General features: G+C 38.6%; 1 protein-coding gene across 3 annotated transcripts in view; it reads left to right on the plus strand.

Annotated features, from left to right (window-relative positions):
- Window positions 1-13,578, plus strand: part of FOCAD (focadhesin) — a 132,730-nt gene that overhangs the window by 31,464 nt on the left and 87,688 nt on the right. For all 3 annotated transcript variants that reach the window (XR_011050036.1, XM_068422429.1, XM_068422430.1), the window contains exons 9-12: window positions 1,639-1,845; window positions 2,291-2,378; window positions 3,069-3,271; window positions 6,525-6,782. Coding sequence is in view for 2 of the 3 variants with exons in the window: in XM_068422429.1 (XP_068278530.1) it covers window positions 1,639-1,845; window positions 2,291-2,378; window positions 3,069-3,271; window positions 6,525-6,782 (756 nt within the window). In the remaining variant the exon portion in view is untranslated. The remainder of the gene's footprint in view (window positions 1-1,638; window positions 1,846-2,290; window positions 2,379-3,068; window positions 3,272-6,524; window positions 6,783-13,578) is intronic.

Genomic DNA, 13,578 nt, shown 5'->3' on the forward strand with positions numbered 1-13,578 from the left:
ATCTAACAAACTGGCTCTTTCTGGTAGGAGATAAAACTTTTTAATTGTTCAAATCTGGTACACCTGGTAAGGTGTAAATCGAAACACGTTTCCCATAATTATTTGCCACTAGTTCCCTCAGTTAACATAGAGTAAACTTGTAGAGATACCCATGAGAGGTCAAACATGAGGTGCTATGGTATTATTGCCATAGAGAGAGTTTGATAATATTAATAATGTAAAGCTAAATAGGCTTGATATGAGGGTATTTGGTAGCATCTTCCTCCTGAGGAATTTTACTAGTAAAGTCTACTTTCTACTGGTAGCTACTTTTAACAATCATTTGGATGAATAATGACTTGTATTATACACATTTATCTCAGTTCACATCCTGACTTTTTCTAGTCACGGGGACATTTCTGATTGTGTCTTGATTCTACCTGAACTTCAGTATAACACTGTGTCCTGAATGTAGGACCAAGTTTGTGACTTGATAACATTTAGCCATAAAAATGGCACTGAAGATGACTTATAAAATGAGCTACAAATCTTTCTTTCCTCCATGCTTGTTGACACTTTTTTTTTTTTACTAGAAATCTATTGCATTTTTTTTAAACGCCGATTAATACTTGAATGTTTTTGTCTTGCCTGAGATACAACTTTCACAGTGGAAAAGGAAATACTTGCTTCAAGAAGCCTGTTTGGGCTGTTTTATAACCTGTCATTCCTTCTGCTTTCTCTGAACCTCAGGTTCTTATCCTTCCTTTAAGCTTAGCCGTATTTAATCCTCTGTATTGTATAAATGCTGAAATGCTTCCTAGTCGTTTTGTCTGACAGTATCAACCAAGCTGTCAAACATACAGCTTGTCACCTGCAGACTTTTCTGCTGAAAAATTCAGTGGACATGAGGCTTCTGATTAGAGCAGATTATTCATAGAATTTGTTCCAAGGGACTAAAAATTGGGATGTTATCCTTTAATGCTGGCTCCACAGTTTGGATCGGAACAGCTCGGTTTGTCTGGAACTGGAATTTTCAAGAGCAGAAATGCTCTCATCTAACACATTAGGATTTTGAGGCAACCTGCTTCTTGAAACCTCTTCCAAGTATGGAGATACTGCTTTTGGATATCACACTTCAGCTTTTCCTTTCTGCAGTAGGTAGATTACACGGCGCTCTAGAAGCGAGTAACACTACTGCCTTTCTTTTTGAGACATATGTTAAAATCTTGGTTGCATTACAGAGGAAATATCCTAGAGCAGGATGTGTCAGTTACAAGAATATTTACCTGCTGTATGAAATCCCCACGCAATTTACTGAGGGAACCCCAGGAGCTGAATTAATCTGCCATTGCTTTTGAGGAAAAAGGGATTTTTCTCATCAGCTACCAGGAAATCTTTTTATTCTGTGACATGTTTCTAGTTTTACTTCAAAAGCTTAAATAGCAGTTCATCTACTGCTTTTTCAGGGAAGCTGGATAAGAGATTCTTGGGTTTAGTTTATAAATGTGTTTTTTCAAAGTCTTGGTAATACTTGTAATGGAAACATTGCAGAGCTAATAGAACTAATTCTAAACTTGGGGAATTCTGCGTAGATAGGGAAGGGGAACTAAATCAGAATGTATTTTGGTTTTGTTTTGTTTTTTAACTATCTCTCTACAGCTTAAAGACTTACTGCAAGTTACAGAAGCTTCATTTTTTCTGCAAGAGCTATTCCTCAGCCTACTGCGTTATCCTGTGTTTTGGAAATTTCAGTTATCCCAGTTTTGTGTGCAACTGTTATGCTTCTGTGAAGTGTGTTTAAATGTAACGGGAGAATGTTCACCTTTGATCTCCTTAATAGAGAACAACTTTGAACTCTTAAAAGAGGTAAGAGTTCATGGGAGGAAAAATGAAATAGTATTAAATTTAAAGAATGTCATGTTTAAGACAGTGTTTAGAGACATTGATACATGGCATTCATCTACAAGTGGCCAGTGTTGTTTCAAAAGCTTCTTAATTTTTTTTTCTTGGTTGAAGACTTTCAGAAAACAAAAGCTTAACTGGTTCTGTGTATATCAGTTAACCCTTTAGTATGGGAGTTGGTTCAAACTGAGATAAAATGGTTTGAACAAATTAAAATGTTGTAGTTGTTCAGTTAAAATACTATTTTTACACTATTCATATTATTCATTGCATCTGCTGTGTTGCTGTGTGTGCACTCACTGTGATTCATGAAGAAACTCCTTACAGAGTTTTGATTGTTGCCCATTTGTACTGTTTAATGCCACTGAAAAACAAAGACAACTTGAACCTCTTTCTTTTTTCCTTGTAGGTAATTCCCGTGGAACAGTGTATAATTGGGCTAGCACTTCTACTGCTGCAAACACCAGAAAGTCAGCAGAAGTCTGTCTTGAGTCTAGGTAAAGGTCTTGTGAAAGAGGAATCCACGCTCTTAAGACTCTGTCTTTGTTTCTTCACGTTTATGAAAATAAGCACTGCATTCCCCTGAAGTTGGGTTGGGTGGTGAAATGTTTTTTAAATTCAGGAAAAACCCTGCTTATAAAAAAGTAACATTTGATCTAATGGCAATAAAGATAAACTTTCCTGCTACAGTGACTTTTTCCATGGATGGTACTGTGTTCTAAGCTTCCTGCTATCCTGGAGCTTATCTGTTTAGTTTTTGAGTCAACAACGGATATTCTCAGCTGAGATTCATGCATTCTGAATGGTTTCTTTTGACAGATCTTAAGAGAGCAGGCCTGACAGTCATGGCAGCATTTGGCTGAGCTTTCGACTTAGAAGTTTTGATTAGTGAAGTTATTCCAGTAAAAGCAAAGGAGTGTACTACATTCCATTATTCTATTTCTTGCTGCCATCAGGTACTTTGCTATAAACAACAGAAATGTATGGGTCTCCAAAGAGAATTGGAGTTTTACCAAAAAATCTTTTGAACTTTAACTTTAGTATGCATGTACTATAATTCTGGGGACTGTTATTTTGCTTGATCAGAGTGTTTCCTAGAAATATTTGTGTCATGCCTAAAAGTACAAATTATGTTGGTTCTTTTCTCCGTACGTGATCTTTGTTTTTCCTCACCTTGTCTTAAATAGCCTACAAGCTCCTTTCCTGTTCAGAAACCCAGAACATCTCGACCACAGCCCTTACTTTGGTGATGCCTGTGCTACAGATCTTGTCTTCTGCAACAGTTGGGGACTGCCTATCAGAGGATGATTCTGGAACTACCAGGCAGCAGCTGGCTGTAAATCTTCTGGGAATATTACAGGAGGAAGTTGTGAAGGATAAAAAGGAATTGGTAAAGTTATAAGGTTTTTTCCTTCTTTTGGGGCAAGTAGGGGATGCATTTAACAATTTTGTTGCATTATGGTTAGCTGCTTGGGAAAGGCTACCTATCTGAGCTTCTTTGTGTAGTACGTTGTATGGAAACACTGAAAAATATGTATAGTCCATAAAACTAGACTTCTGGTAAAATGGAAGTGTGCTTGTGTGCTAGATACTGTTTTACTTAGGAGATGGGACTTTTTTACTTTTAGAGACCGTATAGATTAAAGAATTCAAGTAACAGGACTTAATTAGAAAACAAGGTTATGTATACTTACTTCAGCTCTTTCAGACTTGCTTATTCTACTCATCTATGTCCTTTTCCTTACTATTCTATGTGGCTGACTTGTTAGCTACCATTCTTTCTTCTTTGGCTGAAGAGAGTTATGGAGCACATAAGTGTCACTTACCAAATTCCAGCTCATTATCCTGGATCTTTTTATCTGTGCTGTTGTTCTTTTTTGGTTTTATTTATTTACTTACGTCTCACGTAGCTGCCCTCCACCCATTTGTCCTATCTGTTCTTAGAACAGGTGACAGCAAGTCTCTTTGATCAAGATGTGCTTAGCACTGTGGAAGCTAAGCTCCTTTTCTGCGTTACACCCCTGTTATGTGGTGTAGGGAGGGTGGTGATGTGACGAGTTGGAGACAGAAAGAGATGCCAGTTTTGGGTTCTGCCATGTCTCCTTGTCCTGGAATCTGTCTCCAGCTTCATCTTACGTTTCCACAAATCTGAAAAGGCAAGCCCATTTGTACTCCTAACGAAAGATAAATGTTTTAAAGTTCTCTGCAACCTACACTCTTTATTCTGCTCTGAAAGAATAGTCTCTGGGATGGCTTTAAGTACAGAAGGCTGCTCACTTCCTCTTAATGGGACTTTGTAGGTGGCAGCCTGTACAGATGTCACTGGAGGTTTGTTTCAGTAAGAGGTGTTCCAAGTACTTCAGTCCTCTCTGCTCTCTGTCACTGGCCCATCTGTTTTGTTTTCTGTGGAGTTTTAGAAGCTAGTTTAATGTCTTACAAGACTACTGGGTTACTGTAGGACACAGATTACCGTACATTGTATAACACCAGCTTCCTGTAACAGAACTTTGTTGTACTAGTTCTGGTGGTCTTGCTTCAAAAAGCATGTGAAAGCTTTTATGTTAGGGGCTTAAATACTTCATGATTACTTTAACTTTTTCTGTTAGCCATGTTAAACTGAAAAGGCACTTTTTTTGGTGGGAATTCTTTAACACTCTCTTTGCTTCTGTCTCACTGATAGACATCCTTGTGGAGTTCATAGGAAGTAGCATGACAGATCATTCATAATACACGTTTAGCAGTGAGAATGGGGAGACGAACACTCATTTTGCCTGATTGTTGTTTGTAAAAGTGTGCCAATAACCTTTGGTTCTCAGCTGAAAGATTAAAAAATGTAGAATTTCTATTTAGTGTTCCCGTGGGTTCAGTCCATCTGTGTTAAAGGATCAGATCAGTGCTAAGAGAATACTATCTTTAATGGATTCTCCTTACTTAGACTTTCATCACACTGGAAATGGGCAAGAAGAGACAGGAAAAAGAAAGCACGTGTTACATCCACAGTGAGCAAGCTTTGAATAACAGTATTGAAGAGCGAACATAATTAAATTATGGTATATTTTCATAGAATCACAGATCAGCACAGGTTGGAAGGGAGCTCAAAAGATCATCTAGTCCAGCTTTTGATGGGAAAGGGAGCCTAGATGAGATTATCTGGTACCATGTCCAATTGCATCTTGAAAACTTCCAGCAGTGGGGACTCCACCATGTCCCTGGAGAGGCTGTTGCAGTGAATGACTGTTTTCACTGTAAAAAATTTCTAATATCAAGATGAAATGTCTCCCAGTGCAACTTGTACCCATTGCACCTTGTCCTCTCCATGTGGCTCCTTGTGAAGAGAGAGCTTCTGTCCTCTTAGTAGCTGCTCTTCAAGTACTTTTTACAAGGGCATGTAGGCGTGTAGTGATAGCATGAGGGTAGATTTAGATTAGATATAAGGAAGAAATTCTTTACTTTGAGAGTAGTGAGACATTGGACACTCGACACAGGCCCAGAGAAGCTGTGGATACCCCCTCCCTGGCAGTGTTCAAGGCCAGGTTGGATGGCGCTTTGAGCAACCTGGTCTAGTGGAAGGCCTCCCTGCCTGTGGCAGGGGCGTTGGAACTAGATGATGTTTAAGGTCCCTTCCAACCAAACCATTCTATGATTCTACCTTCCATTACCCAAGATAAATTTACCTTGCATTGAACAGTGTGATTAAAATGAAATTCTGCAGTTCTACGGAGTACAGCTTTTGCCACTCAATCTCTTTTTCCTTGGTAGTTTAAAGGTGAGTGGGCCCTGCCCTGTTGGAGTCTGAATTCCATTTTTGATGTTCATTTGAAGACCTCTTTTCAAATACTTTATTGACTTGATTTTATATAAATGTTCTTCATCTAATTACTGCCTGCCAACTACTGTCTTCATAATGGAAAGACATTTCTGAAAACATTGCATTTTCTAAGGAAACAAAGAATTAGTAGGAAAGAGATGGTTTGTCTTGGATTAAGATTTTTTGTTTTAATGAAAAACTTTGAACTTCTACATTAATTTGCAGGAGCTTTAAAATACATGTACTTTTACATATATAAAAACCTGAGTTAGGAGGATTCCTCATTTGTATTTTACTACTTTCGTGCTTCTAAATGTTATCTTCCATGACTGCACCTATGGAACATTTTGTTCTGAGAAGTGAAACAGTTAAACAAAACCGTAAAGTCGAATTAACTTAAATGGTGGTGTTTTATTAAGTGCTATTAAAAATTAAGAAAATTTCCTTAAAATAATGTAGATATTTACACTTTTGTGATGCATCTGTCAAGGTCAGGAACAGAAGCTTTTAGTGTACTCCAGTTTTATAGTGTCCATTTTAGTGAGGACGTAGCACTGCAGTTACCAGCAGGAACAGGAATTTTGGATGCCAAATAAAGGGTGAACTCCTGAATAAGGAATTAGCAAACCATTCAAACATCCTTAGTGCAAGAATTCATATAAAGGATTGTAAAGAAATGTATTGCAATTTATTCTTTACATTTATTGCATTGGGCCCCTAAAAAAAAAAGGATTTGTTTTGAATGACAGAGTGGGGTTAGTTATATTGGGTTTTTGTTCTTTCATTGTACCTTATTTGTTTGATTGAGAATTTTGTTTCTTTCACTGGTTCTCAGGTGTCCTGCAAACTCCTTTTCCCCATAACCAGCTCTTACAGCTCATTGTATACAACCTGGAAGATCATACAGCTCATGAAAGAGAAGTCTGCAGTTACTAACTGGTTATCTTCAGTGAAATCACTGCTACCTGTTACAACTCAAGTCCCTGCCCATGTTTTTCTTCTGCTGGCTTATCTACTGATCCAAGAAAATGGAGACAGTCTTCATGAGGTACTCCAGGCTACTACGGAGGTAGCTAAGGCTGATTGTTCTCAGGTAAAAACTTTGTGTTAGTAGATTTTGCTACAGGAACTGGGCTGGATTCTGCAGCCTGAGAGAGGCAAGGCTGCCACAGCTTTGTGACCCCCGGTCCGACAAGTGTGAACACTGTGGCTGTATTTTCAGTAGGTACATGCACGTACAGCACACACATACACCACATACCTGTGCTTATATGTGTATAATGCAGACACACACAGCACTCACAAGAACACAGAACAGCACCAGAGGCCTCATCCTGCTCTGCTTTCTGGGTGAGCAGGATGGAGGTCTACTAGTGGGAATATATGTACAATGAATGGATATGTACGATATGTACAGTATGGATCACTCCAGCAATGGGGCGTAGACGGTCAGCATGCACAGTGGGTGGCCACTGGATCCCAGTCTCACCACTTGCTGGCGTCTGGTCATACAAGCCCCTGAGGACACAGCTCCACTGCAGTTGCTGGTGCAGACTGCCACCCATCCTGCAGAGAGAAACACACACCCCACTTCCCCCCGCTCCCCATTCCTAAATACACTCCCTGTCGCTGTCTGCAACTCCTCTGGCCCCCAAGTAGGCAGCCCCCTGTGATCTCACCTTTAGACAGTCACATATGCACACACACGCATTTACCCCAAGCTGTTGGCTGGAACTCACTTTTTGTATGTCGCTTACAGCAAAATATGTATTCTGTCTCTGTTTTGGAGAATTTTTTAGTTGTTTAGGCTCAGGAAAAAAGACTGGCTGATTTGTTGATATTATCTAGTAAGTATGAAAATACAACATGAGAAAGTTGAAAAGAGGCTACTAAACCATTTCTGACTTTTGGTGACCTCATAAATTATTCTCTTGTGGTTTTTTTGTGATTATTGGAAGACTGACAAGTCCCTTGTGATATCTGTGTTCTTGTTTCTTAAGAATATGTGCATAGTCTTTGTCTGCTTCAATACTGAATTCAAGCCAGAATTATGCAGTATGCTCATACTTATCTGCATAACCTGGAAAGATAAATGGGGATATCTAGAAACTATAATAGGTAATGCGGGAGGCATTATACAGAAACAATCATATCTTATTTGTAAAATAAAAAAAATGTAGGGACGTCAGAAGTGTTGCTTCAAATTTCAGATGTGCCATAAAGAAAAGCTTTATTTGCTTCAGGTTTTTTTTTTAAATTGCTTTCTGTCTCAAAGAGTTCTCAGACTCTGCAGCACAACAGCTGGAAAAAGATACAGCTTATGGGATGTGTGCTTGATGACTTAAGAGTGCTGAGCACCGTAGTTCTTACCCAAGGAGGCAGTACAGGATATGCTTGCTGTTAAACACATGCTGAAGTGCTGTGCTAAACCAGGCCCATTATACAGTGCTTTTAGAGATACGTGTCTTTCTTAAGCTGAGAAGTTTTTAAACCAGATGAACAGCTTCACATGTTGTGGATTGCCTGCTGTTAGCTGTTTATGTCTCTTCTCAAATCTCTTTCAGGCTGGCCTTTTGGTTTGTTGTTTTCTTGCATGGGTGTATTTCATAATGCACTCGAATTGATAAAGATTTAGGAGCATGTGATTTCTTTAAATTTTTTTTTTCTCCATTTGGCTGAATTTTTTGCATTTTAGATTTTCTCTGTTGTCTTCATAGCATTGTAGTCAGTCATACTTTTGCGTTGTAATGAGGTTTTGTGGGGATTAGTTATTTTCTTTTTCTAGGCTTAAATGATGCTAGTTCCAGGCTTTTTGTTTTCTGTCTTTAGACACTTGAAATTTGTTAACCTCTGTCTTAAAGATAAGGGTCTGTGTTTTGGATGGTGTGTGGAAAAAGTAATTCTGACTCTTGTTCAGGCACACAGTAACAGATTGAAAAGTCCAGTTTTCAGTCTGGAGAAAATTGCAGAGTTTTGCTGTAGAATTACTGATAAGAACTGTGAGTGTTAGTGGGTGTGGAAGAACATACAGAATCTGTTAATTTCAGTGAACTGTAAGATCACTGCTCTGAAAAACAGAGTGAAATGTATTATTTACATCTTAGCCAAACCAACTGTAGCTAGGTTTCCAAGAGGTGTGTAACCTTGAAACACATTTAACTCGTGTTTCTCACTACAGCTTGAGGAAATACACACATACCATATTTTGGAGGGAGGAATATAAAAGGAAAGGTTTCCTTGATCTTAAAAAGATTTTTCATTGTTGCATCTGTAGCATAGCATTGATTTTTTTTGTTTGGTTGGGTTTGTTTTGTTTTGGTTTTTTTTGTCTGGAAAAATCATAGAGTAGTTTGGGTTGGAAGGAACCTTTTAAAGGTCATCTAGTCCAACCCCCCTGCCATGAGCAAGGACATCTTCAACTAGACCAGGTTGCTCAGAGCCTTGTCCAACCTGTCCTTGGATGTTCCCAGGGAGAGGGCATCTACAGCCTCACTGGGCAACATGTTCCAGTGTTTCACCACCCTCATCATAAAAAAATTTCTTCCTTCTATCTAGTCTGAATCTACCTTCTTTTAGTTTAAAACCATTACCCCTTTTCCTGTCGCAACAGGCCCTGCTAAGAAGTCTGTTTCCATCTTTCGTATAGGCCCCCTTTAAGTACTGAAAGGCTGCAATAAGGTTTCCCTGGAGCCTTCTCTTCTCCAGGCGGAACAATCGTAACTCTCTCAGCCTTTCCTCATATGAGAGGTGTTCTAGCCCTCTGATAATTTCTGTGGCCTTCCTCTGGACCCGCTCCAACAGGTCTTTCCTTTGCTGAGGACTCTAGAGCTGGACTCAGTACTCAGGTGGGGTCTCACCAGAGTGGAGCTGATATGGATTCAGCATACTGGGAAGAGATACAGCAGTGAAGAGAAAATTGCAAACTGAACTGAAGGGTACAGGCAACTTGAGCTGTCTGCGGTACATCTGTAGCGCACTTCAAACAACAAGTAGCCATCAGTTGAATTGAAAAATGTTACTGGGCCATTTGCTCTTATAGTACATCCATGCCTGTATGTGAATTAAATAGGGAAGTGTAGTGCTTTGCTCATTTTACTGTATTTTGAAATTACTGTTTTGTCCTGTGCATGCTGCTATCATTATGTTAATGTTAGTCAGTATGGTATTTCATTTTAATGAATGCACAGATCGTTACAGGTTCAAGATGACAGTTTTTACAAAGCCTGAACTCCAATGTTGATATTTACTTTACGAAGAACCTAGAAGGCTATACAGCTTACTTAAAGTTCAAATAAGAACAGGATCTAGTTCCTAGACAGTTCTTTTTGAAGTATTTATTGAGTGTTCTTGGTATACTACTTGCTGAATTATGTGTAGAACAGCTGCCATGGGATGTTACAAGTCTGATGTCAGTGGTAATACTGAGCTGCTAGAACTTAGAACTGACTCCTCAGAGTTAGGCATCTGGTGGAAATGTGCAAAGTGAAACGCTTTTTGTTCTTTTCAGGATATCTTTTCCCATTCTTACTTTGTCCATGTAATGGTTCTTTCTTATTTTCTTACAATGGCTGTTATTTTCTTGCACATGGATTAATTCTTTCGCTTAAGCCACAGATTCTTCCATTCTGTGTTGTAGCCTTGTACCTCTTCTAGAGGATGGTTAAATAACACAAAACAGAGGAGAATCAAAAAGCATAACAAAACATGCGAGCAAGTCAGAACTTCAGAGTACTCTCCTCAGACCAGAAGATTCTTTCTCAGACAGCTGTGGCAGGAGAGCACTGGAAGCTGCTTTTGCTGATTCATGCAATGTTTGGCTTCCTTTTAATTTGTCACCTGCTTCTTGTCACTCCATTTAAATTAAGATACCAATGCCGTGTGTTGTTTAAAACCTTACAGTGAAAAATACTGGATCACAAAGGCTCTGGTGGTCTTGTGGCAGGGAGAAATAAATATATTGCATTAAGAGTTCCTAGGTTACTTTTCCTGACACGGTAAAACTCCAAACAACCTATGCTAGGAGAGCTGTTTGCCAAATGGTGGTGGTATTGCTGCTGATCACCAGGTACAATGGCAAGCTCTAATATTTTTGGAATCAATGTGAAGTAGAGTTCATTCAGTAAGTTGTTACTTCACTGTTTTGAAAGAAGTGGAAGCCTTGACCATTTTTTAAGCCTTTCTTAACAAGTGGCTTTATGGTTTTTAAGTTAGAATATAAACAAAAAACAACACCCACATTTTCTTTGTTGAAAGATAAAGGAAACCAGAGATTTGAATGTTGTTTTTAAATGTGCAGGTTAGTCTTCTGAATGCAGGATATAGATTTACCTTGTTCATCCAGTTCACACCTAGAAAAAGGTTTTCTGCATTACTAACAATGCTAAGGTTTCTGTTAAGAAGTGTCTCGTTCGTGAGTTTAACGTCATCAGAGGTCTGGGGTTTTGGGTTATATGTGCATTATATGAAGTACCTTGCCAGTTAAGACTTTTTTTGACCAACTGTAGTATGGAAGTGGCCTTACTGTATGCTATTTTAGGCCACACTGAAAAGTTTACTTATTGTGCTGGGTATAAAGCTTTAGGTGCATTAAATACGGACTGTATTATTTAAGTACGAGTTGGAAAGCTGGTACCATAAAAGTAAGCAATCTCAGTGTCTTATCTCCAGGAAAAGGAATCCTTTAATAAGCAGGCATGTTAGGAATAGGATGGTATTGCTGGAAAATAATACTCTCTATTTCTCACATGCCATTTAGAACTCCAGTTGAGAGGAAAGGTGTGGAGCTAATCAACGGCAAGATGGATGTAAAGAATGTAAAACTTAAAGGTAATGAAAATTGTGATCCTAAGCCATCAGTCAGACATCAGTCTTCCAGATGTATTTTCTCTTGTAACTGCAAGAGACAGGTTTTTGAGGGAAGACAGAAAGCTTAAGGTAGCTTATAAATCTACTCCTGCCTAGATTTTTTTGGCAGGGTAGTTATTAAAACTTAATTTTCTCACTTTAAGTGGGAAGCACCTAATTGTATTCAAAGGGCAGGAGTAAGCAAAATGAATTGCACTTGTGTGTAAAAGCAAAGCTGAACTGATGTAGAACCACCTGTGCATCTCTTCTTTAACTTAGTTTCTTCTTGAAAATCTGTTTCTGTAAGTCAGCATTCAAAACTATTATGAGTAGTACACCCCAACTATGAGTAGTTTGACAGGTCCACTAAATAGTCTGTAATCAGTGATACAGGTCCCAGGCTTTGTAAATGAGTTAACTATTGTCTAGAGAAAGGGTAGGTAAATATGACTATGTGTTGTGACACCTGCAACAGACATACATCTGTCCTATCCTGCGAAAGTTTTCTGCAGTTCTGATCCGAACTGCTGCAAGTAAGGCAGTTTTCTGCTTGTGACTAGCTAGCTGTGTAAAAAACACCAAGGGAACTCCAGGCTTTTTATTGTGGATTTCCTGTTTTTGTCTGTAGACTGTCTCTAACTTGGTTTGCTGCAGTGGGTCTTTGAGTTATGTGATGAATCAGTGGCATATCACAGAAAGAGTAAAGGCATAATGCTTTTTTATTAAACATTTGATATAGTTATTCAAAATGCAATTTGATAGTCATTCAAAAAAGCAGTAACTTGCTGAAAAAAAAATTACTGAGATAATATGGCACCTGAGCAGGATGGCCTGAACTCTGACTATAGGAAATGATTATCTTCTGAATTTCATTGCAGTAATGTGGAATAGCTCCACTGACTTTAAATGAACAGTTTTAGAGGCTAATTTAAATGCAAGTCAGCAGAGTTACAGAAGCTTTAGACAGATCTAGGGAGAGGAATTTAACCCAAAGTTGTTGATGTTCAGCATGATGTGAGTAGGTTTACCTACTTTTGTTTGTTCTGCTTGTTTTAAGTGAAAGCTTTTGTTCACCAGTGCGGTAAGTAGGATTGATGGACACAGCCTCTTGAGCTAATTATGGTGGTATGACAACTTCAGAATTAAGAAGTCCTTCAGGCTGGTGAAAAAGTCCTTCCTGGCATTGGGAAAAATGGCTCGTGCCTGAATGCAATGAGAAGGTGAAGTTCAAACTGAATCGTATTTTGTGTTACCCTAACAATCAGAAGAAATCCATGTGAAATAGAAAGTGTTGTTTAAAATGCAGAACTCACAACAATATCAACAAACTACGGTTTAACTGGCTCACATTTCATTCACTAGCAGGGACTGCAAACGGTGAGCAGTCTTTTAAATTACTGTGGCTTTAAAATACTTTTCTGCAAAATATGTAAAGTATTCAGGTGACTTTTTAGTAGTACCACATGAAGCAATCAGTATAATTAGTAATACAGCAGGCATTCTGCTGGGTGACTTCTTGTTCCTTAGTTAAGTGCAACCAAGGATGCCTGGATATTATCCAGTTAGCACTATCTAATACATTGCTGTCTTTTAAACTACATTTTTTATTCCAAAAGATCTTAACACTTTAAAACTGAGACGTACTGTCTGGCTCAGTTGAACTTGGGACCACCTGGCATTGGTCTTGACTCTGTCCAGTTATTTGAGTTCTGAGTCTGCTTAATGAGTCTACAAAGATTATTACAAGGTGGCACAGCACTACACTGAAAGATTATCACATTGTTTCTTGTACATGCAATGCTCTCTTTAAAACAGGAGAATTACCTAGGACTTGTCTGGTCTTTCTCTTGCAGTTAAAGTAATTAGTACAGGGGCAGAAAGCATGGAAGCTCATGGATGGGGTAAATAACCAATTACTTTAATGAACTCAGTGGGCACTGTGATGGCAACAACCACTAACATGTTGATGGCAAATTTATACTTTGGGAATTGCTTTACTTGATTCTGTGTTTTATTCAGCTCCACATAAATAAGTGGTACATTAT

This window comes from Nyctibius grandis, chromosome Z, assembly GCF_013368605.1.
Source record: "Nyctibius grandis isolate bNycGra1 chromosome Z, bNycGra1.pri, whole genome shotgun sequence".
Classification (NCBI taxonomy): Eukaryota; Metazoa; Chordata; class Aves; order Nyctibiiformes; family Nyctibiidae; genus Nyctibius; species Nyctibius grandis.